The following is a 22233-nucleotide window of genomic DNA, read 5'->3' on the forward strand; positions in this document are numbered from 1 at the left end:
TCAGTTTAACTCAACCTGTCTTTCCCTAAAATTATAACTTGAGGCTTCTACAGGAGTAGAATTGGCTTCAGCCTGAGGTGAACAGACCTTCTTCTACAGGATGTTTCGGTTGAATTCATGGTTCCACTATCATAGCAAATCTTCCAGGCCCTGAAGCAGCAGAGCAGCCCAGTTCATCACACTACCACCACGTTTCACTGATGACTTGATGTTTTTCTGAAATGTGTTACTTTTACGCCAGATCTAACAGCACACACACTTTCCAAAGAGTTCAACTTTTGTCTCGTCAGTCCACAGAATGTTTCTCCTAAAAGTCTTGAGGATCATTAAGGTGAGTTTTGGAAAAATTGAGACATTGAGTTATTTTCACTCTGTGGTAGTTTTCATCTTGGAACTTTGCTATGTAGGCCATTTTTGTCTCTTTCTTACAATGTCATGACCTCTGACCTTAGCTGAGGCCAGGGAGGCCTGCCGTTCTTTAGATGTTCTCTGAGGCCTTTTGTGACCTCTTGGGTGAGTCGTCACTGAGCTCTTGGGGTAATTTTGTTCCACCAGCCAATAGGAAGCTTTACCACTGTCCCATGTTTTCTCCGTGTGTCGGTAACTCCTCTTACTGTGGTTCACTGGAGTCCAGTGCTTTAGAAATGACTTTGTAACCCTTTTCAGACTGATAGAAACCAATTACTTTATTTGTTTCTGAATTTCCTTGGATCTCCACATGGTGTCTGCCTTTTGATGATATTTTGGTGTTCTTTGTCAGGCAGGTCCTGTTTAAGCTATGTCTTGATTAAGATCAGCTGCGTCAGTAATTAAACCAGGGTGTGTCTAGAGACAGTGAACTCGTATGTGATAAATCAGTTATGATTTAACAGGAGGTCTAATCAGTTTTCACACAGCACCATGTAGGTTTGGATCTTTTTTTTTTTTCTCCTTCTTGAACTTCATTTTAAGAATGCATTTTGTGTTTGCCTGTGTTGTCTTTGATTAATAATCTTTGTTTCTCTCTGTTAAATCAGACCAAACTTTTCTTGCCTTAGGTCAGCTAGAATTACCAAAGCTAATTCTATTTGTTAAATGTCACAATAAGAAAAGAACATTTCAAAGATTTACTTACTAATTATTTTAATTGAAGATCAAGCATTTTAAGCTTCCTTCCATTAGTTACTCACAGGAGCTTCCTAGATTTCCAGCTATTTACATCTCGTATAGAGGTTGGGGGAGGGGTGGAAAGCAAATTTTGCTTCTGAAACACAGAAGTCAGGGTTCCTTAATGCTTCTCCATTCCAGTTCCCAGGCCCTCCTGCTCTGCATGTTTTAGATGTGCCTCTATTTCAGGACAGCTGATTCAAACAATTGCATGACCTCTTCTGCAGCGATCAAGTACTGCAGAAGGCTGTACCCAGATTCAATCCACGTGTGTGGCAGAAGGGAAACATCTAAACATGCAAAGCAGGGGAGCGTGAGGAACGGAATAGAGAAACACTGCGAACGGAACCATAATTGTTCCTTCCCATTGTCTAACACATTGGTTCTTAACCTGGGTTCGGTCGAACCCCAGGGGTTCGATGAGTCGGTCTCAGGGGTCGGCGGAGCCTCTGCCGCGGAGGTAAAGACACATTTGTGTAAAGTTGTGATGATGCCCCCCTTTTCCATCACTTGCTGCAGAGGATCACGTTACTTTGCTGAGCCAATCAGAGCTGTGGATGAGCCCTGATTGAAGGAGCTCCACTTTCGGCAGGGATTTGAACTTGTGTCTTTATTAACTTCAGCAAAGCTCACAGTTTTTACCAAATTCTGTAGCTTTCGGTGTACTTCTAAATCTACTGCTTAGTCGCATCTTTTCGGGCTTGGTACTGCCTCTAGTGGCGTGGGGGTGGTAACACAACTAATATAATTACATTACTAAATCAGAATACCGCAAAGTCTTTATTTATTATTGATTTTTTTATTATCTTAACAATGTGGAGCTAATTAAATGATCTAAACAAGACCTTAACGTGGTTCCAGTTTCTCTCAATGACCAACCCGTTGAAACTGGCAAATTTTAAATACCTTGGGTGGTTCCTGGACAGTCAGCTCAACTTTGCTGAAAACACTGACTATATTTTGAAGAACTGTTCTCAGAGACTACCTTTTAAGAAGACTTGGTGATCATGGGGTGACCCAACTGGACTCTAGTTGGGTCACCCCTATGTCTTGAATTTGGGGGGGGCGGTATCACATTTTATTTATCACTACAGAAGGGTTCAGTGAAGGCACATATGAAACTCTTGGGTTCGGTACCTCAAAAAAGGTTAAGAACCACTGGTCTAACAGTTGTAACTGTCCATTAATCCAGTCTGGTTTTTGCAAGTTCCACTAAACTTTCCCTTTTTTTTCCAAAAAGTAAAAAAAAAGGAGGGGGGATCTACCATATGCCCATGAAGTACTTTTTACATATGTAATTTCTTACATATGTAAAAAAAAATAAATAAAAAAAGAAAGAAACTCACTCCGAAATGGCTGTGAAATATAACTGCTGCAGAAATAAGTAAATGTTTTTGCAAAAAGTACGTAAGAAAAAAAAGAACCAACTAAAAGCATATATTATTGAATCAAAATCCAAAAATTGTGCTACTTTTTCTTTTCTTTTTTTTTAGAAATATATTTACAAGGGATGTTTTATCTGTATTTATCGGGTGTATTTGTGGGCGGGTCAAAAACTCACTGGGAACTGCAAAGCTGTTTTGAATGACACACCGGAAGTGACCCTGATTACTACAAAAACTTCGCTCGAACGACCCATTGCAGTCATGCCAGTGCCGTGGTTCTGGACCACGCGGTTAGAACGAACCTGTACCGCTTCCTAGTGTGTCTATAGCCAACTGCCCATACAGAAGTCCCTCGGGTTGTGAAAGAGAGCAGGTGAGCCGTTAAAACACGGAGCCATGTTCGCACAGCTTACCAACGAGCTAACATTAGCACACAGGGAGCTAACTGTTTACTTTCACATGGAGCTACTGGCTTTCACTTTACAGCTGTCTGCTCGTTTAGGCTTCAACTACATGGAAGATATGAAACTTTAGCAGCTACTGGAAGCGTCAGTTAAGGAAGGAAGGAAGCAAGCTAGAAGGGAGTGAGACCTCACTTTGACTATCGTATCTCGAAGTCTGCAGCTAAGTTTATTTATTAATAGAATGCAGTTAAGTGTGGAAGTGATTTCAAATGGTCTCGCGCCATGTTAGACATTCTTGTATTTTCCAAAGCCCTGTTCTGCCATTTGAAAAAGGGGAAGTCCACACCTAAGCAGACATATCAACGCCTAAATGATCAGTGTCTCAACTTCGTGTGTTTTTTGTTTTTAAATGGGATAAAACTTCAGCAAAGACCTAAGAAAAAGGTCACCCTTAAGTGAACAAGCCGGATTAGAGAGAGTTGATATTCTTGACAAATAACGATACAAGATGTGAATGAAAAACCACTAGCAGTTTCTGCAGAGTGATTATTTCACTTCCCTTACTGATATTGTAACCCTATCAATGCTATATTTTACTTGTATTTCTTTCAGAACGAGAAAGCTGGGGCAGACCACAGAAAACCACACAAAACTTCTCCAGAAAATTAAATCAGAAGACATGTTGCCTGTTCAGCCCTTTCATTCTGATACTTGTACATAAAATCAAATGCAATGTCGACCACTACTAACTAGGGTCGAGCTATAATTACTAGAGTTCAAACGGCATCATGAAGACAAAGGAGCACAGCCGACAAGTCAAGGAGAAGGTCGTGGAGAAGTTTAAAGCAGGGTTAGGTTGTAAAACAATATCCAAATCCTTGAAGATCTCTCATAGCTCTGTTGAAGCCATCATCCAAACATGGAAAGAATATGGCACGACTGCGAGTCTTCCAGGACGTGGCCGTCCACCAAAACAAAGAATGCAGTCACAGAGGGTGCTGTTTGCAGAGGCGTTGAAGAGGCCTGTGGTAATCCTGGAGAAGCTGCCCAGATCCACAGCTCAGGTGAGAGAATCTGCAGTAAAGACCTCGGATAGCTACACACTCCACCACCTTGAAAAGACATGAGACGTGGGTGAGGTTTCACCATTCAGCAGAATGCCGCTGACCATGACCAGGTCAGCGCTACAGGGGGTCTCCAACTGTAGCGCTGTTGGAGACCACCAGCGCTACAGGCCTGTAGCGCTGGTGTTCTGCAACTCTAAAATGTCTCTGCTTCCACACTCCTGAGCCAACAGTCGGGTTATTAGCAGGTCTCTGGAGAACCTGACTGGTTCCTCAGGAGGTGATTCAGCCATTTTACTTGCGTCTGCAAATCGTGTTGGACGATTTGCAGGCCTGGAGCTGTAGACCTCTGGATTAGTGTCACTGAGATGAACAAAACGGTGGCGCCCCCTTCTGCTGTTAAACAACTGCCTTGACTTTTCATCTTTCTTCACAATGATCTAACGTTTAGTATAAAGTAAGTGTAACATTAAATAAGTCTAAACTCATCAGCTTTCCCTCAGATGATTAAAATTAAAATCGGGTCTAGATTTGTACACCATTGTGCTGCTGTGTACAAATGTATTAACTTTAACCCTGTTAATATATGTGCCCTCCCTCCACCCATCCCTTTTTTTTTGTAAAGATAAGTTAGGATTACCAATAACTATTTCCATTTGCTAAATGGAATTGGTGTGACTCTGATGTCCTCTGTCTTGTAGCAGGGCAGAGCGATGGACGGGGTCGGCTGGAGCTCCTCCAGGTCACAGGGCTCCTTCAGAGCGGACACCCTGTCCAGGCTGGCCAGCTTCATCGCACGCACCGATGCCAAGCAGCACGCTGCAAGCCACCCGCCCTCCCACCTTCCTCTGTACGGCTGTCAGGAATGTGGAAAAGGCTTCCCTTATCCCAAAGACGTAATGCAGCACCAGGAGCGGGACGGCGTGCTGCCGAAGCCCCACCGCTGCACGCTGTGTGGCCAGCAGTTCTCCCTCAGGTCGTCCCTGCAGCTGCACCGTTGCAACCTGGAGGCTGACGGCTGCAGCGCACCATGCGCCGGTCTGCTGTCGCACCCCGGCAGGCTGCAGGAGACGCCGCTGCACCGCCAGCCACACCTGTTGGACAGCAGCCCGTACGCCTGCGCCCCCTGTGGGAGGGGCTTCAGCCAGAAGCAGGCACTTCTGCACCACCAGCAGGCCGGCTGCAGCGAGTCTCCGTCCAACGCTGCCGACGCCCGCAGCCTCCCAGACGACTCTCCACCCGTTTCTGAGGGCGACTCCGCCCACTCGGATTTCTCGGACACGCCGGGGCCCAGCGAAGGCGCTGTCAACGCTTGCCGGATCTGTTCCAGGACTTTCTGCTCTGACACTTCGTTGCGGCGGCATTTTCAGGACAGCCACGCGGAGGAGACTCCCAGCACCAAAGTGACGAGTGAGGAAGAGGAGGAGAGGACTGCAGTGGTGACCCTGAAAGCCAAGAGGAAGCTCCTGAGCTGCCGCTCATGCGACATGGTCTTCAGGAGCACGTCGCAGCTGTACATGCACCGCAAAGAGAAGCACCGCAGAGAGAAGCTCACCAGGAGGGAGGCCAGGCCCGTCGTCAAGAGGAGCCGGAAGCCCGGCATGTATCCGTGTCAAATCTGCAGCAAAGTTTTTGGTCACCATCTGACTTTCAGGGCACACTGCAGGCAGCACAAAGCAGCCAGCTCCGCCCCGATCGCCATCAACGACGACGGCAGCTCCGCAGACTGCGCCGTCCCAGACTCCCAATCCCTCACTAACGGCCCGGCAGCCGGACCGGGTCCCCTCGGGAAGCCGCGCAGCATCTCGCCCAGTGTGGACGATTCGGGAGAGGAGTCTGAGCGAGAGGACAGCGAGTTCCCCTGTCCCTCCTGTCCAGAGGTTTTCTCCACCCAGCAACAGCTGAAGGAGCACATAGAGCTGCACCAGGCGTCGGTGAGACAGCGCCAGTGCAGCGTGTGTGCGTGTGAGATGGACGGGTCCAAAGGGCCGGCCTCCAGGAAACAGAGGCTGTACCACTGCGTTCCCTGCCAGCAGGGCTTCTCCGCTTTGGACTCGTTTCTAGAACACTGCCAGGAGCATCTCCGGGTCCGTGTGGAGGTGGAGGAGCAGCGCATCTCACTGCAGCCCAGCAAAGCCTGACCGCCAGCTGCAGCTTCCTCATGCGCCAAACGGACAGCAGGGGCTGGACCCAGAGCGTTGGTTCTGCTCCCTGAGTCGGGTTGTGATGCGTTCAGGTGCTGAACATGTCAGCTTGGTGTAGGAGAGCTGAAAATGCTAAAATGTGTGAAAGTAACTATTTGACTGATGGAGCTGATGATTGAATGTCATCCTGTAATAACATATCAGGGTCTAAAGGAAGTCCATGTAGGCCTTTAACCACAGATTACCTTTCAGGTGTTCTGATCTCTGGAGTGGTTTAAATGACATCCATCAGTTTAAACAGAGCTGCTGGTGATGGGACCAAGCATCGCCACTGAACCGGTTAGGAGCAAATGTGAAATGACAATCAGAAACAGCATTACCACAGATGGTCATCAGCTCGTGAACCACAGCAGCTTTGCACTGATGGGTTTAAATCTCTACACACTACAGTTGACATTAGCCAAGTGGATTTTTGTTCTTTAGTCAAATGTCCAGTTTGCCTTAGAAAGTGAATAAATGCATTAATCAGATCATTCTTTCCCCCTGATTGAATCACAACAGAAGGATCCTGCTGGATCTCTATATGCATTTGTGGATTCTAGCCTGGCTTCTATATATATATTTTTTTTTTCCCAGCACATTTTTAAAGTACTCTTATTAAATACTTTGCAGCAATGTGTGCTATTATGCTGAGGAAGCATACTTTATACTTCTGAAGACACAATAGTTCTCAACACAACTTGATTTGAATTGTTGTTTGTTTGACAGTCTCTAAAGTTGGTTTAAATGCAGTTGCTGATGCAGAAAATGATTCCTCCCCCTGGCCCCCCTTCAAATGTTATTTTTTCCCCTAGTAGAACAAACTGGTACAAGATGCTTCAATTTGAACAAAAATTCAACCTTGCATTTCCTTTGAGTGGTGTAACAATAAATCTCTGGGCTGATGCTGTGTCCAGTTTCTGTGGAGGTTTTGGTTCAGTTGACCTGTTCCAAGCATCTTTCATGGAAATCCTTGTTCTCTGTAGTTCAGATTCAGTTTGACACAGTTGGCTTGAACGTCTCATCTATGCAAACATGTGGATTAACAGCAGTTGAGAAGCGGCGGGCATTGTTTTTTTCTTTTTGTTTACTGTCTTTAAGGTGCTACTGTGAGAAGTTATTTTATCTTTTTTTTTTCAATAAATTGTTTCATACTGCTTTATAGATGACATAAAATAACTATACAGCTGAAATATTTGTTTTTTCTCATTGTGAGACTGGTATTAAGGTTTGATGGTGGATTCTTCTGCCTTAACATGACTGGCCTCTTGTATGTACCCAAGGAATTTATTTACATCATATAAAGACCTTGACTTTTTTTTTTAATGCCCTAAATAAAATGATTTATTGCAGTACTTTGTCAGCCTGAGAATTCTTTGGGGGGGGAGCCTTTGGTGCAGTGTTTCTCCACCCTGGTCCTCGCCGCCCCCCTGCTCTACATGTTTTTAGATGTGCCTCTATTCCAGAACAGCTGATTCAAATAATTGTATGACCATCAAGTACTGAAGAAACCTGTTAATCACCCAGAGATACAATTCAGGTGTGTGGCAGAAGGGAAACTCCTAAAACATGCAGGACAGGGGGGCAGTGAGGACCAGGGTTGAGAAACACTGCTTTAGTGCATTTGTTCATTGGAAAAATTATGTATTGGAATTTAACAAAGCCACATAGATATTGGTTCTTAAAGATGTAACATTTTTGGAATGTATGCCTTTTAACTTCAGAGTTTCTGAAAACGTCCATCTTCTGTTTAATCTGGGATGGTGTCATGGTGACAGCAGCCTATTGGAGACGCCAAGACCTCCCTCTTCCCAGCCACTTGGGCCAGCTCTTCTGGGTGAGCAGCAGTGCTATTAGCTGTTTAGCACAATAAGGTTGTATGGATAATCAATTCCTGAAGTTGTCTTTCACTTTGACCTGCACTGCCCTTAACAAGCTCATCCCCTGCTCATCATTTTCTGTCTGAATTGTTTTGAAATTATATTGAACTAGACTGTGAATAATTGTATTTAAAAATATTTAGACTGACTGGACAAGTTTCTTATAAAATATCTTGACCTGACGTATAGTCTGATATATTTCTTTAAAAAAATATCTGGAGGTACATAAAATTAAACTGAGACATTTTGAATTTTTTTATTCTGAAGGACTAATACATTGTATTTCTATATAAGACTTTTGAATTGGTTTAAAGCGTCACATTTAAACATTAAAAATGTTTTCAATGATTCTACAAAACCTGCTTCGCTACGTGTTCAAGACGCTGCCTCCTCCTGACCTCTTGGGGGCGGTGTGTGGTTGTTGGAACGTTGAAACCGGTGTTATGCCCAGAAAAGCCCCCCTGCCCAAATTTGCATCCCCTGTCGCGGGAGCGCGCATCGCTCTAAGCTCTCGCATATTGACGAGGAAACGGATAAAAATATGACCGAAGAGGAAATTTTTAAGATATTTGTAACATTATCACGTTTCCTAACCATGTAATCCCTAATACGGTGGGTTTTATTTCGCAAATTATTTGAAATAAATACGGTTTTTACACTTTTATTGACACATATGAATCGAACTTTTTTTCAGTCCGTGTCTGTTGTAAACGTTCTCCGCAAATGGTTTGAAATTCTCTGCTTTGTCTTTTGATATCATAATAGCTCAAAAGCATTACAACAGAGACCCATTATGTAGAACATTTTATATCATGCTTCACTTCTAGTCTGTTAATGTAGGAGGAAATGCAACTTAATTTATGAGCCTGAAAATATTGGCATCCGTCTTGTTGATATGAAACTTATAGCATTAGCTCAGAGAACAAGTGTCATTACGTAGAAGAGATTAAATCATTTCAGCTCTTTATTTCCCCCAATTAGCACAGGGATGCATGTTTTGGCAATATAGATTTTGAGCCTGCCACAATATGCATCCCTTCTTTATTCCCCACAAATATTATCCTATCGATATAAAACATGTACCAGCAGTTCTTGGAACTACTCAGATTGTGTAGAAAAAAATATTTCACTATTAACTCTTGAATTCTTTAAATTAGCACAGGGATGCATTTTTGGACAATATGGATTTCCAGCCTGCCAAAATATGCATCCCATATCTATTCCCCTCAAATATTATCCAATTGATTTAAAACTTATAACAGCAGTTCTTGGAGCTACTCTCATTATGTAGAAATAGTTATTTTACTTTTATCTCTTTATTTCTCAAAGTTGGCACAGGGATGCATTTTTGGGCAATATGGATTTCCAGCCTGCCAAAATATGCACCCCTCTCTATTCCCTTCAAATATTATCCTATTGATTTAAAACTTATACCAGCATTTCTTGGAGCTACTCTCATTATGTAGAAATAGTTATTTCATTCTTAACTCTTTAATTCTTCAAATTAGCACAGGGGTGCGTTTTTGGGCAATATCTCCAGCCTGCCAAAATATGCACCCCTCTCTATTCCCTTCAAATATTATCCTATTGATTTAAAACTTATACCAGCATTTCTTGGAGCTACTCTCATTATGTAGAAATAGTTATTTCATTCTTAACTCTTTAATTCTTCAAATTAGCACAGGGGTGCGTTTTTGGGCAAATTTCCAGCCTGCCAAAATATGCACCCCTCTCTATTCCCTTCAAATATTATCCTATTGATTTAAAACTTATACCAGCATTTCTTGGAGCTACTCTCATTATGTAGAAATAGTTATTTCATTCTTAACTCTTTAATTCTTCAAATTAGCACAGGGGTGCGTTTTTGGGCAAATTTCCAGCCTGCCAAAATATGCACCCCTCTCTATTCCCTTCAAATATTATCCTATTGATTTAAAACTTATACCAGCATTTCTTGGAGCTACTCTCATTATGTAGAAATAGTTATTTCATTCTTAACTCTTTAATTCTTCAAATTAGCACAGGGGTGCGTTTTTGGGCAAATTTCCAGCCTGCCAAAATATGCACCCCTCTCTATTCCCTTCAAATATTATCCTATTGATTTAAAACTTATACCAGCATTTCTTGGAGCTACTCTCATTATGTAGAAATAGTTATTTCATTCTTAACTCTTTATTTCTCAAAGTTAGCACAGGGATGCATTTTTGGGCAATATGGATTTCCAGCCTGCCAAAATATGCACCCCTCTCTATTCCCTTCAAATATTATCCTATTGATTTAAAACTTATACCAGCATTTCTTGGAGCTACTCTCATTATGTAGAAATAGTTATTTCATTCTTAACTCTTTAATTCTTCAAATTAGCACAGGGGTGCGTTTTTGGGCAAATTTCCAGCCTGCCAAAATATGCACCCCTCTCTATTCCCTTCAAATATTATCCTATTGATTTAAAACTTATAACAGCAGTTCTTGGAGCTACCCTCATTATGTATAAAAAGTTATTTCACTCTTAACTCTCTAATTCTTCAAATTAGCACAGGGGTGCGTTTTTGGGCAAATTTCCAGCCTGCCAAAATATGCATCCCTTATCTATTCCCCTCAAATATTATCCTATTGATTTAAAACTTATAACAGCAGTTCTTGGAGCTACCCTCATTATGTAGAAAAAGTTATTTCACTCTTAACTCTCTAATTCTTCAAATTAGCACAGGGGTGCGTTTTTGGGCAAATTTCCAGCCTGCCAAAATATGCACCCCTCTCTATTCCCCTCAAATATTATCCAATTGATTTAAAACTTATAACAGCAGTTCTTGGAGCTACCCTCATTATGTAGAAATAGTTATTTCATTCTTAACTCTTTAATTCTCAAAGTTGGCACAGGGATGCATTTTTGGGCAATATGGATTTCCAGCCTGCCAAAATATGACGTTTTTTTGTAATTTCTTTTTTTTCCCTCTGATTCGCCGCTCTGTCGCTTTTTTTTCTCTCTGCGCTCTTCGTCTGTGCTGCAGAGGGTAGCTCCAAGAAATGCTGGTATAAGTTTTAAATCAATAGGATAATATTTGAAGGGAATAGAGAGGGGTGCATATTTTGGCAGGCTGGAGATATTGCCCAAAAACGCACCCCTGTGCTAATTTGAAGAATTAAAGAGTTAAGAATGAAATAACTATTTCTACATAATGAGAGTAGCTCCAAGAAATGCTGGTATAAGTTTTAAATCAATAGGATAATATTTGAAGGGAATAGAGAGGGGTGCATATTTTGGCAGGCTGGAAATCCATATTGCCCAAAAATGCATCCCTGTGCCAACTTTGAGAAATAAAGAGATAAAAGTAAAATAACTATTTCTACATAATGAGAGTAGCTCCAAGAACTGCTGTTATAAGTTTTAAATCAATTGGATAATATTTGAGGGGAATAGATATGGGATGCATATTTGGCAGGCTGGAAATCCATATTGTCCAAAAATGCATCCCTGTGCTAATTTAAAGAATTCAAGAGTTAATAGTGAAATATTTTTTCTACACAATCTGAGTAGTTCCAAGAACTGCTGGTACATGTTTTATATCGATAGGATAATATTTGTGGGGAATAAAGAAGGGATGCATATTGTGGCAGGCTCAAAATCTATATTGCCAAAACATGCATCCCTGTGCTAATTGGGGGAAATAAAGAGCTGAAATGATTTAATCTCTTCTACGTAATGACACTTGTTCTCTGAGCTAATGCTATAAGTTTCATATCAACAAGACGGATGCCAATATTTTCAGGCTCATAAATTAAGTTGCATTTCCTCCTACATTAACAGACTAGAAGTGAAGCATGATATAAAATGTTCTACATAATGGGTCTCTGTTGTAATGCTTTTGAGCTATTATGATATCAAAAGACAAAGCAGAGAATTTCAAACCATTTGCGGAGAACGTTTACAACAGACACGGACTGAAAAAAGTTCGATTCATATGTGTCAATAAAAGTGTAAAAACCGTATTTATTTCAAATAATTTGCGAAATAAAACCCACCGTATTAGGGATTACATGGTTAGGAAACGTGATAATGTTACAAATATCTTAAAAATTTCCTCTTCGGTCATATTTTTATCCGTTTCCTCGTCAATATGCGAGAGCTTAGAGCGATGCGCGCTCCCGCGACAGGGGATGCAAATTTGGGCAGGGGGGCTTTTCTGGGCATAACACCTGTCGCTGATAGGCCCAATTCACAATTACGTCACAGCTTCCGTTCTGACTCTACGCACGCTTTCCTTCCGCGGCTTTGTCAAACGAACAGCTAGCATATAGGCTTTCTGCAACTAAAGACAAAATGAGCAAAGCACATCCACCAGAGTTGAAGAAGTAAGTTTACTTGGGTTCAATGCAAAGCGGGAACGGTAATCTGACTGTTTTTGTTCTTGGTAGAAATGAAAGCAGCGTATTATTTCAGCTGTATTGTTTTCAGTGGCTAACATTAGCAATGTTGTTGGAACTGTCCTGAATATGACTTTCATTTACAGAAAATGTCTTTCTATTTTAGGTTTATGGACAAGAAGCTTTCCTGTGAGTATGATTCAAATTTTATTCACAGACACATTCACTTTTGTGTTAGTGTTAGCTTGTAGCATGCCAGAGGCAGATGTGGCTAGTAACTAGCTACATTTACTCGATCAACTCTTTTAAGCAATGAAATACTTAAGAGTGGTTTGCCCTCTAATTATTTCACTAGATGACAGGCAGCCACGATTAAAGCAAAAATAAACCACCACATCTCCAGTTTATATTAAGACTTATAGTTTGTTAGACAAGCTTCATTGTTCTAATATTTGTATGTACCGATCCAGTTGTGACAGTAATGGTGACTGTCACTAAGTATTTTACCATCTTCTAACATGATTATTTTTATTACCTAATGGTTTCCACAACTTTATGGAGAAAATCTGTATTTCTTCTGCCTAAATATTGTTTTTGTCATTTTTGTAGCTTTTTTTTTTTTTTTTTTTTCATTGTTTTGAACTACCACAGTTTACGTATAGCTTTATATTTTTGACTTCAGTTACAGAATTTCTATAAATAAAATAGTTTTGATCAATTTAGTACTTGATTGGCCTTTTAAACACACAATTTCTTTGACTTGTTTAGGATTACTTCTTTATGCCACTACTACTCCATACAATAGTACCAGAGGTTTTTAATACTATAATTTTTGGCTTTTGTTCCTACTACTTGGTTGGTGAGCAGCTTCACAAACAGTTGGATTTTGGTCTTGTTTTTGACTGTTGTTCAGCTACATGTCTATCATTTGGCTGTTCCTTCCATCCTCCTGTTATATCCATATAAATTCCTGCCATGCGCTGTTGAATTTGTACTTTAAAATGGACTCAATTTGATGTGAAGAACGGGGAGGAAAGCTGTTGGATTTTTCCCACATCATCAGACTTAAGTGTTTCAGCACTTTCAGACTAGCATAGTAAAAAAGTGTTTTAATGGTTTGAATAGTGAAATAAAAGTTCAACTGATTAAGGAATGCCAGATTGTAAAAAATGGCAAACACTGACATCAACCTTTTTTATATTTTCTTAATCTGAGTAACGGCCTTTAAAGCCCTTCTAATATTTGTCCCAACAATTTCAGTTTAATTGTAGATTAAATTAATTCCTTGTTTGATAAATCTTAGTATTTGATATTTTTAACTAGAGATGACAACATCTGCTGCTTTAGAAGCTGTGAAATGACATTTTATTTCATTTCTCTTTTTTTTTATTCACTTAATGTTTATCATCTACTTTGTCATACTGTTCTAACTTCAACATATTTTTTGTAAATTCGATCTAAAGAAATGAAACGCTATATCTGGAGCCGACTGCTTGTAAAAAATCATTTCCCATTGAATATAATTAAAAAGGCAACATATTTATACGAGCAAACACCTTTTCTGTTGTGGAAAAACCTCCCAACCTCAGATATTTTCAGTAGTCATATTTTCTGATGAATCTGTACATTTCACTTTAACCTTACAAGAACATGACTGGTAATTTTTATTTATCAGTCTTTTAGAAAAACTGACTTATGCAAAAAAATCTTGCTAGTCAGGTTGTAATTTCTTTCTTTTTTTTTAGATGGCAAAATTATTTAAAATAATTAGGCCTCTTCATACCCTCACTTAAAAAAATCTGACGGTACAAAAGGAAACTGAACTGGAATAAATTCAGCTTATTGTTTGTTTCTGGTGTCTGATGTGGTTTAGAAATCTTCTGAGAGGTTCTGGGTTTGTGTTGCAGTGAAGCTGAACGGAGGGAGGCATGTGCAGGGCATCCTACGAGGGTTCGACCCCTTCATGAACCTGGTGGTGGACGACTGTCTGGAGATGGGTCCGGGCGGACAGCAGAACACCATCGGCATGGTGGTCAGTACCTCGTAGCCCAGGAACCCGCTTCAGCTTTTAACGTTTATTAGCTGAGAATCGGCGAGTTAATCTGATAACAGACACGGAGAGAAACCACCCAGATTCTCTCATCGTTCTCTGGGATCCTAATGTCACTTATTAATGTTTAAAACTACTGATTATATTAAATTACAATATCTAATTCTATTTGAAGAATGTAGTGTTAGATGTTTTGTATTTTAATGTGTTTTGTTTTTTTTTCTTTGCTGCAGGTTATCAGAGGAAACAGCATCATCATGTTGGAGGCTTTAGAGAGAGTATGAGAAGAGAGGAGGATGGTGGAAAGAATGAGCTACAGTTTTATCTTTTGTTCTTTTTTACATTTTTGTTCTACAGGCTCAGCAGTTGAGTGATGGCGAATTTCTCTTCATTTTGGTATTTTGTGATTTAATGGGAATAAATAACAATTTCTTTATTTTTATTTGTGCCTGTCCTTTTTATTATAAGGAAATTTATTGTTTTATAATAGCCACTTAGTTAAAATGGCTGAAAAGTAAATATTAGCTAGGCATGTTATTGTATGATTTATTTGTTTGTTTGTTTTTTTAGATGTACTTTTTCTCAAAAGTAGCAGCTTCGGCATGGTGACCTTGAATGGAAATTCTCCAGACAAGATGTACTCATCAAAATTCCTGAACTGCAGTTGCTTCCTACTTCTACAAGCTGTAAAACAGCATAGCTAAGCTACAGCATCTGAAAGTTGGAATGATACGATATATAATATTGTTGTAAGGTGTTTGATAGAAATGAGTCTGGCTTGTTCAGTTTAATCAGAAAAAATGTTTCTAGAATCAATATGGTAGCATGATTTATGTTTGAAAAATTACATCTAAACAAACAATGCACAGCGGCATATTAAGACAAAATCAAAACCTTATAGACACAAATGCCCCATTTCAGTGGTTTAGTGATATAAGGGACTGAGTTAAAGGAGACGAATGATTTAGAAAACGGGTTTGAAATTTTTAGTTAAACAAACCTGCTCTTATCAGTGCAACAAAAGTGTTTCACGGGTGTATATGTATATATATATATATATATATATATTGAGCTCCAATACATTACAAAAACATTTGACAAAATACACGTTTCAGTAAAAGATATACTACTGAATGTTCTCAAAAGTGAAACTAAGGGTTAACCAACAGAGGGCGCTGTCTGCGCTTCCGTCCTGCAGGTAGACTTTTACTTTGAAAGCGTATTGACGTCAAAGACGTTGCGTCTCCTTCACGTAGTGTTTCGTAGCCGTTTTGACGGTATGTGGAAAGTAGCAATGTCGGAGGAGGTTGGGAAGGCGGTCCAGTCGGTGCTGGAGCGGGTGAAGCAGGCGGCGGCGCGGCGGCCCAAGGTAACAGCAGCCCGGATAGCACCTCTCTGATGCTCCGCTATCTGCAGGCGGGAAAACAGCGAGGCGGTGGAGAGAGCTGAGGTTATGCAAGGCTGCCAAACATCTCAACCTTTGGATGGAAGGCACTCGAGCCTGTAGCAGCACTTTCATAACACGATTCGTGATTTAAAGTGACAGCATGTTAATGCGAGGACCCTTTCATTCTGTGGATGCACGTTCATCTCTTGGTATCGTTTTGTGGATTAAGCTGACCCAATCAGAGTAGCGTGTTTTTATCACAGCAGGTGGTCAGCTTTGACCAGGATGACCCCAATTTCTGATAGTTTGTCTCAGATCAGGGAGACCTTTTTGATATTATTTCTTTTTAATTCATCTCGGTCGGTAATTTTCATTTGGCCTAATTAGGCTGTTTCAGAATTTTTCTCGAAACATCAAGGTATAAAAAAGCTCTTAAACTCTAGAGATGGACCAGTGTTGTATCAGACATGACAACCAAAGTCATTTGGAACTAACAGCTAGTCCACCAGAAAATAAATAAATTAATTTTCCAACACAAAATGTGATTCTCAAAGTTATTTGAATGAAGGTAATGTCAGAGTTGGTTATAATGCAGCACACTGTGCCGGTTTGGTCCTGATGTTGGTCCCTCACAGCATCTCAACCAGTACAGAGTAGCTCATACTTGTGGACTAAAAGGATCGTGGTGTTTTTCAAGCTTTTTAGCAAATATAAATCTGAAAAGTGTGGTACGCATTTCTATTCAGTCATTGCCGTTCCAGCCACACCACACATATTCTTGGGGGAGTGTGTCTCTGAGCGTTGCTCTTTGTCTTCAGACTGAATCTTTTGCCATTTTGTTTTTATAGCATGTGAGTCACATTAGATGGAGCTGGTCAGTGAACACTTTTCTAGTCTTGCCATATATTTCCATTTGGACTTGGGTCTGGACTTTGACTGGACCATTGCAGCACATGAATATGCTTTGATCTAAATCTTTCCGTTAGGAATACACTGATTGCAGCTTTCTGGCTGAAAAAAAAAAACTTACCTGCTGATTCTTTTTGACCTTTACCATTTTTTGTGTGTGAAGTCACTAAATTGCATCAAAATCTGCCTAGTCTACACTTAATGTTACAAATAAATTTTTATGCATTATAGCATATCATCCACACAAAAACTTATTTATTGTCACTAATAGCGATTTAATGTTTTTATCTTTTTAAATCTCTTTCCCTTTCTGTTTATTCAATGTCACATGCTGTTTTTATTTTAATTATGTAAAGCACTTTGAAATGCCTCGCTGCTGAAATGTGCTATACAAATAAAATTTGATTGATTGATTTATAGTGACCAAAATGGAGATCCGAGAAAACTGTTTGCTGTGTAGATCATACAGTCTTCGACAAATAATTTGCCAATATACCCACATATTTGTTGCGACATTGTCTTGTGTTTTATTAACGTTAAATTCAAATACGCTATTTGAAACAACCCATATATCTGTCCACACAAATAAACCTGCAAGCGCCATGTTTAACTCCTAACAGGAAGTCATAATTGTTTTGAAGCAATCTGATTGGCTGTCACAGGTTTTAGTTTTGCACCATACTGCCCCCTGTGGGTTTGGTATGTTTAAAACAACACTCAGAGATGGATTTGTCCAGGTTCACGTGAATGAAAACTTTTCTTAAACCGATCCTGCATGCACGATAAAATCTTTTTAAACAATATGGCGGAGATATTTGTTTTTATAAAGACCTGACTATGTGTTGAAAAGGCATTAGTTGGCAACAGGGGGGTGACTACTATTATCCTAAATTATGGGGCAATGCTGGCAACGGTGGTTGGTGTTTGTTCTGCAGTGAGGGGGTTGCCTGTTCAATCCCTGCTCTGTCTGTCTCTGTTGCTGTGTCCTTGGGCAAGACACTTTACCCGCCTTACCTGCCGGTGGTGGTCGGAGGCCCGTGGCACAGGTGCATGTACGCATCAACCAATCTTGTCCCTTAGATGGGTTCAACCGACAAAGGGCAAGCAGAGATTTTTATAGTTTTTCTTACCTTTCCTTTAACAAACAATGCGACAGAATCTGAAAGAGTTGAATGTGTGAATGGTTTTTGGAGGCACTGCAACAACCTGCACCGACCTCTGAGCTCATCCACCGATTCAGATGACGGATAGTTTGTCCTTCCTCAGACGCTCCCGGCTGTGCCGCCCCGCCTTGTAGCTGTCAGCAAGACCAAGCCCCCAGACATGATTGTGGAGGCCTACAGGCAAGGACAGCGCAACTTTGGAGAGAACTATGTGAGTATGGAACGCTGCTGGCTGGCCATCAAGGAATGGATAGAGAGACTGACCTCTATACGTCTCTCCTTCCAGGTTAATGAGCTCGTGGACAAAGCGTCAGATCCACTGGTAGGTTCACATGTTCTAGAGGATGGAGTGCAGACTTTGACCTTTTAGCTTTTACAACTGTCCTTCTTCCTCCTTATCTAGATTTTAGAGTCATGCCCAGAAATCAAGTGGCATTTTATCGGCCACCTACAGAAGAACAACGTCAACAAGTTGCTGGGTGAGTGGCTTCAGCTCTGCCAGTCTTTCCTCCATTAGCTTCATGTTTGCAAACAGTCACGAGTCCTCTTGTCCTCCAGGCGTCCCTAACCTTTTCCTCGTGGAGACCATCGACTCCGCGAAGCTGGCCGACAAGGTCAACAGCTCGTGGCATCGTCTCCGAGGAGCGAGCAGCCAGAGGCTAAAGGTCATGGTGCAGGTCAACACCAGTGGAGAGCAGAGTGAGTGTCGCTGATCACAGAAATTAAGTTCCAGGTTGCATTTGCTGATGCAGGGCTCTGCATGTTTGGTTTCAGGCAAACACGGCCTGCCGCCGGAGGACACGGTCAACACGGTTAAACACATTGTGTCGCAGTGCTCCGCCCTGCATTTCTCAGGACTCATGACCATCGGTCGCTACGGCTACGACCTCACACTGGGGCCCAACCCTGACTTTCAGGTACAAACCTTCAGAGAAAGTCAGTTCATTTCTAGGAATCGAGGACATTTTTCACATGTTAATACAACTGAGGGAGCTCAGAGTATGTCAGGATGTTATCTTATGAGTGATTTTATGAGTCTTGGCGAGACACTTTACTCCACTACTTTAGCTTTTCAGATGATGTTGTTAGAGTCTGCCCATCGGTCAACCAATAAACTAATTTTGGTCACAGGGGTAACAGGTCCTGGAGGGAAAACCAGACACCCCTGTTCCCAGCAACACTCCCCAGCTCATTCTGGAGGCTCCAAAGTTATTTTGGGTTACAGACCATTTGGGTCTACCCTCAACCCCGCTCCTCCAGACTAGAGGCAACAGCCATGAGCACACACTTTGATGGAACTGCACGTCTGCTGAGCTCATTATTCGAACTGCTTCTTAGTCTAATGCTGCTAAGGATGGTTGTAAACAGCATAATGAGAAGCATTGACGTGATAATGTCCTGAAGTGGAATGTCCTTAAATAGACAGACGTCAATTTTATGGGGTCAAATACAGCTGTGATGAAAATTCCTGTTTCTTTTAAGTTATTTTGAATATATATTGCGTTTTCATAATAACTGAAGGTAACAGAGTTACGTTATTGTGCTATAAAATGGTACCATGTGCCTGGAAAATACATAATACAGCCCTTTAAATGCTCCAGGTCATCAAACAAATTTTGGTAAATACCCAAAAGTAGTTTTCACCTCCTGGATGATTTGTGGAGGCTTTCTTGGAGTAGTTTAGATAGGCACTGCTCCTTCTTAATGTTGATGAAGGCCCTACTTCATGCAATCAGGTTCTGTTGAAGTGATTTGTTTTTTCTTCTGGCTAGGCAATAAAAAAAACGCCCCAAAAAGTGACTAATCACAGCTAGTTGTAGGTAGAAAAAGAGGGGAGTCATAATTAAAAAAAATATCACCGTACATACAGATAGAAAGTTCTGTTGCCCTGAAGAATTTTATGCTGCTTTTATTTATCTAATTGCAACAGTAAAAAGTCAAGTTTGGGCTTCATGTTTACGTACATTAAAGGTTGGGGTCTAAATCATCCTGTAGATGCTGTTGAGTCGGCGGCAGGAGGTGTGTGAGGGCCTGAAGCTGCCCATGGAGGAGGTGGAGCTCAGCATGGGCATGTCCACTGACTTTGAACATGCGGTAAGTTATCTGTGCTTGTTATCATGACAAAGCAGTGCGAGCACTGGTTATAGAAAATGTGAGATGAGGAGAGGAAACAGAACTGCCGTGCAAACAGTCTTCATCCACTTCAAAATAAGAGCATCAATACAAACTTAACTATTTTAAGAATGCTTAACAGCTGATAAACGAGATGTTTTATTCAAATGAAAGTTTACAACTTAGCTTAAGGGAAGCTAATTTTCAAAGTTAGCTGAATCGGTGAAAGAATAGATTAGCTATGCCGTTAGCGCGTTAGTGGAAGTGTGCCCACCACTGGAGCATGATGGCTAATATTTTTACCTTCACCTTCCATTTTACACTGTTTTGGGATTTCAATGTTACTTTCTGAACAGCACTTCAATTACGGACATTTCTTTCCTCTTTGGTCTGACTTGTACTCTCTCCTGCGGATTCAAGATCGAAGTGGGCGCCACCAACGTGCGAGTCGGCAGCATCATCTTCGGCAACAGGGAGTACCCCAACAGTGCGCTGAACACTCCCAATCCCACTCCAAATCCCAGTCCCCTTCCCAGTCCGGCTCCCAGCCCCGAGAAAACAGCCAAGACGGTGTCAGAAGAAGCTGCTAAGAAGATGCACCATCTCACCGTATCTGAACACTAAAAGGAGATTATTAAAATCACCTCCAGGACATTGGGGTGGGGGGGAAACTAACATACATTTGGAGTCAGAACTGCAGCCTTCTTGCATCGTTATATTAAAAAAAAGTAGTCACAAAATAATAAACTTTTTTTCCCCTTTTCGATTTTTCTAATCATTAAATTGACATTCAGTTGAGAACTAAATGAGATAAGATGTCTTTTCCATCTCTACCAGTTGTGTCTAGCAGCTGTTTCTAGCTTGGAGTGCTCTCACTTCCAACGTGTGGATAAACAGTGACCACCAGTGAATTCAAGCCAATGAAAAACAGGAACTCAGATGTAGTAAGATTTTTTGTGGCAGTGACTTAGGTGTCAGCAGTCAGTATCTTCCGTGAAGTTGACAGCAGTCCAATAACAATTAGTAGGCTCAAATTTTCCACAACTCTCAAATCGGAGATTTTCTAGCTGTTTGATTAAATGCTGTTTAAACATTTATTTGCACCTCATATTTAATGAGACTGTTGCACAGTTGGGTCACTATTCATTGAGATATGTAGCATTAACGCCCATATGGATCTATAAAATATGCACCAGGAGTTGTTGTGGCTCTTTAAAAAGCAGATATTCTGTACATATTATTCATTCCAGAATAAGGCCTGTGGTCTTTTCTTTCTAAGTCTTACACTTTCATTGTCCAAGCTATCAAAAAGTAACTGTTGCACAATTGTTCTGACTCTTCATGGTAGTTATTCTTGACTCCCAAGTGAGAATTTCTCTTGGATTCCCTGAACTGGCATGATTGTTAGATCTACCACTGGTAGGATACCGACTGCTCACAGCTGGTCCACATAACCTCACATTTAGTACTGATCTTAGTTTTTGTTTGTTTTTAGGAAAATATGTAACTGGTGTTAACACACTTTACACACATGGAAGCCTTTTAGTTTCCATTACTCTGACACAGTTTAAAAAGACATTGGCTTTATGAAATCCGTTTCTCTTGCGTTCTGATAGGAAATTGTTGAGCTGGTTCATTGTTTTCTATTTTTCCAACTGAACAATGTGAGGTCAAAAGTTCCACTCGCTCCAATGAACCATTTTCCTTGTAAAACAAAGATTTGATTTAATAAACTGTTTATCCCTTTATAACAATTACCGTGCATTTGATATGGTTTCGTACAATGTGCCAAATGTCTCAGATTTTATTCTTGATATCGACAAATCCGAGGGGAGGTTTTGTTTCTGTTCGGTGTGTGTGTGTGTGTGTGTCTGTACAGTGGTGTTATTCCAGGTGAGAGAAAGTGAATCTATGCAAATGTTTGGTTTTCAAAGCTGCCAGCTGTGACGTCCAGCGGTTTCCTCTGAGGAACGCAAGTGTTTTCCTGTTCTCATTTAAAAGTGTCAGTGGAATAACAAAAAAAAACACAACTCTAAAATAGGAGGTAAACTTGTGATTAGACATGTTCTTACTGTCAATAAGGCATTTCAGCATCGTTTGGTTTGGTTTTTGAGGAGAGGCCAAAGCCAAGCAATAAATTTTACTGTTGAAAATATCAGCTAATTGCTGTGTATTTATTCCTTTT

The 22233-nt window shown here is 40.8% G+C and overlaps 3 protein-coding genes across 7 annotated transcripts; all 3 read left to right on the forward strand.

The window, feature by feature from the left end:
• The first annotated feature begins 772 nt into the window (after positions 1 to 772).
• LOC103466937 (uncharacterized) lies at positions 773 to 7534 on the forward strand. Of its 4 annotated transcripts, XM_081608674.1 has the most exons (4): positions 2712 to 2904; positions 3034 to 3115; positions 3548 to 3999; positions 4701 to 7534. In XM_081608674.1, exons 3-4 carry the CDS (start codon positions 3724 to 3726, stop codon positions 6138 to 6140), a joined length of 1716 nt encoding a protein of 571 aa, XP_081464800.1. In that variant the 5' UTR covers positions 2712 to 2904; positions 3034 to 3115; positions 3548 to 3723; the 3' UTR covers positions 6141 to 7534. The 4 variants fall into 4 exon arrangements, with proteins under 4 accessions (XP_008411095.2, XP_008411096.2, XP_081464800.1 ...); XM_008412873.2 differs by lacking the exons at positions 2712 to 2904; positions 3034 to 3115 and adding an exon at positions 773 to 902; XM_008412874.3 differs by lacking the exon at positions 3034 to 3115 and having other exon boundaries at positions 2710 to 2904; positions 4704 to 7534.
• Positions 7535 to 7823: 289 nt separating this feature from the next.
• On the forward strand, positions 7824 to 14919 carry snrpg (small nuclear ribonucleoprotein polypeptide G). Of its 2 annotated transcripts, none has more exons than XM_081608675.1 (4): positions 7824 to 8019; positions 12594 to 12616; positions 14335 to 14459; positions 14711 to 14919. In XM_081608675.1, exons 2-4 carry the CDS (start codon positions 12598 to 12600, stop codon positions 14759 to 14761), a joined length of 195 nt encoding a protein of 64 aa, XP_081464801.1. In that variant the 5' UTR covers positions 7824 to 8019; positions 12594 to 12597; the 3' UTR covers positions 14762 to 14919. The 2 variants fall into 2 exon arrangements, with proteins under 2 accessions (XP_081464801.1, XP_008411097.1); XM_008412875.2 differs by lacking the exon at positions 7824 to 8019 and adding an exon at positions 12261 to 12415.
• Positions 14920 to 15694: 775 nt separating this feature from the next.
• Positions 15695 to 22203, forward strand: plpbp (pyridoxal phosphate binding protein). The gene is made up of 8 exons (XM_008412877.3): positions 15695 to 15846; positions 18040 to 18147; positions 18223 to 18258; positions 18340 to 18415; positions 18495 to 18635; positions 18711 to 18853; positions 19932 to 20030; positions 20469 to 22203. Exons 1-8 carry the CDS (start codon positions 15757 to 15759, stop codon positions 20670 to 20672), a joined length of 897 nt encoding a protein of 298 aa, XP_008411099.1. The 5' UTR covers positions 15695 to 15756; the 3' UTR covers positions 20673 to 22203.
• Positions 22204 to 22233: the final 30 nt, after the last annotated feature.

The sequence above is a fragment of the Poecilia reticulata genome, chromosome 7 (genome assembly GCF_904066995.2).
Source record: "Poecilia reticulata chromosome 7, P_reticulata-male-v2, whole genome shotgun sequence".
Lineage (NCBI taxonomy): Eukaryota > Metazoa > Chordata > Actinopteri > Cyprinodontiformes > Poeciliidae > Poecilia > Poecilia reticulata.

What these genes read in the sequence shown, in the direction of transcription:
- LOC103466937 (XM_008412873.2), top strand. Translation starts at nt 3,724, where the DNA reads ATGAAGACAAAGGAGCACAGCCGACAAGTCAAGGAGAAGGTCGTGGAG. An exon ending in TGCCCAGATCCACAGCTCAG is followed by an intron (nt 4,000 to 4,700) that starts GTGAGAGAATCT and finishes TCTGTCTTGTAG; the next exon opens with CAGGGCAGAGCGATGGACGG.
- plpbp (XM_008412877.3), top strand. Translation starts at nt 15,757, where the DNA reads ATGTGGAAAGTAGCAATGTCGGAGGAGGTTGGGAAGGCGGTCCAGTCG. An exon ending in CGGCGGCGCGGCGGCCCAAG is followed by an intron (nt 15,847 to 18,039) that starts GTAACAGCAGCC and finishes GTCCTTCCTCAG; the next exon opens with ACGCTCCCGGCTGTGCCGCC. An exon ending in CCACTGACTTTGAACATGCG is followed by an intron (nt 20,031 to 20,468) that starts GTAAGTTATCTG and finishes TGCGGATTCAAG; the next exon opens with ATCGAAGTGGGCGCCACCAA.
- snrpg (XM_008412875.2), top strand. Translation starts at nt 12,384, where the DNA reads ATGAGCAAAGCACATCCACCAGAGTTGAAGAA. An exon ending in CATCCACCAGAGTTGAAGAA is followed by an intron (nt 12,416 to 12,593) that starts GTAAGTTTACTT and finishes TTTCTATTTTAG; the next exon opens with GTTTATGGACAAGAAGCTTT. An exon ending in AGAACACCATCGGCATGGTG is followed by an intron (nt 14,460 to 14,710) that starts GTCAGTACCTCG and finishes TCTTTGCTGCAG; the next exon opens with GTTATCAGAGGAAACAGCAT.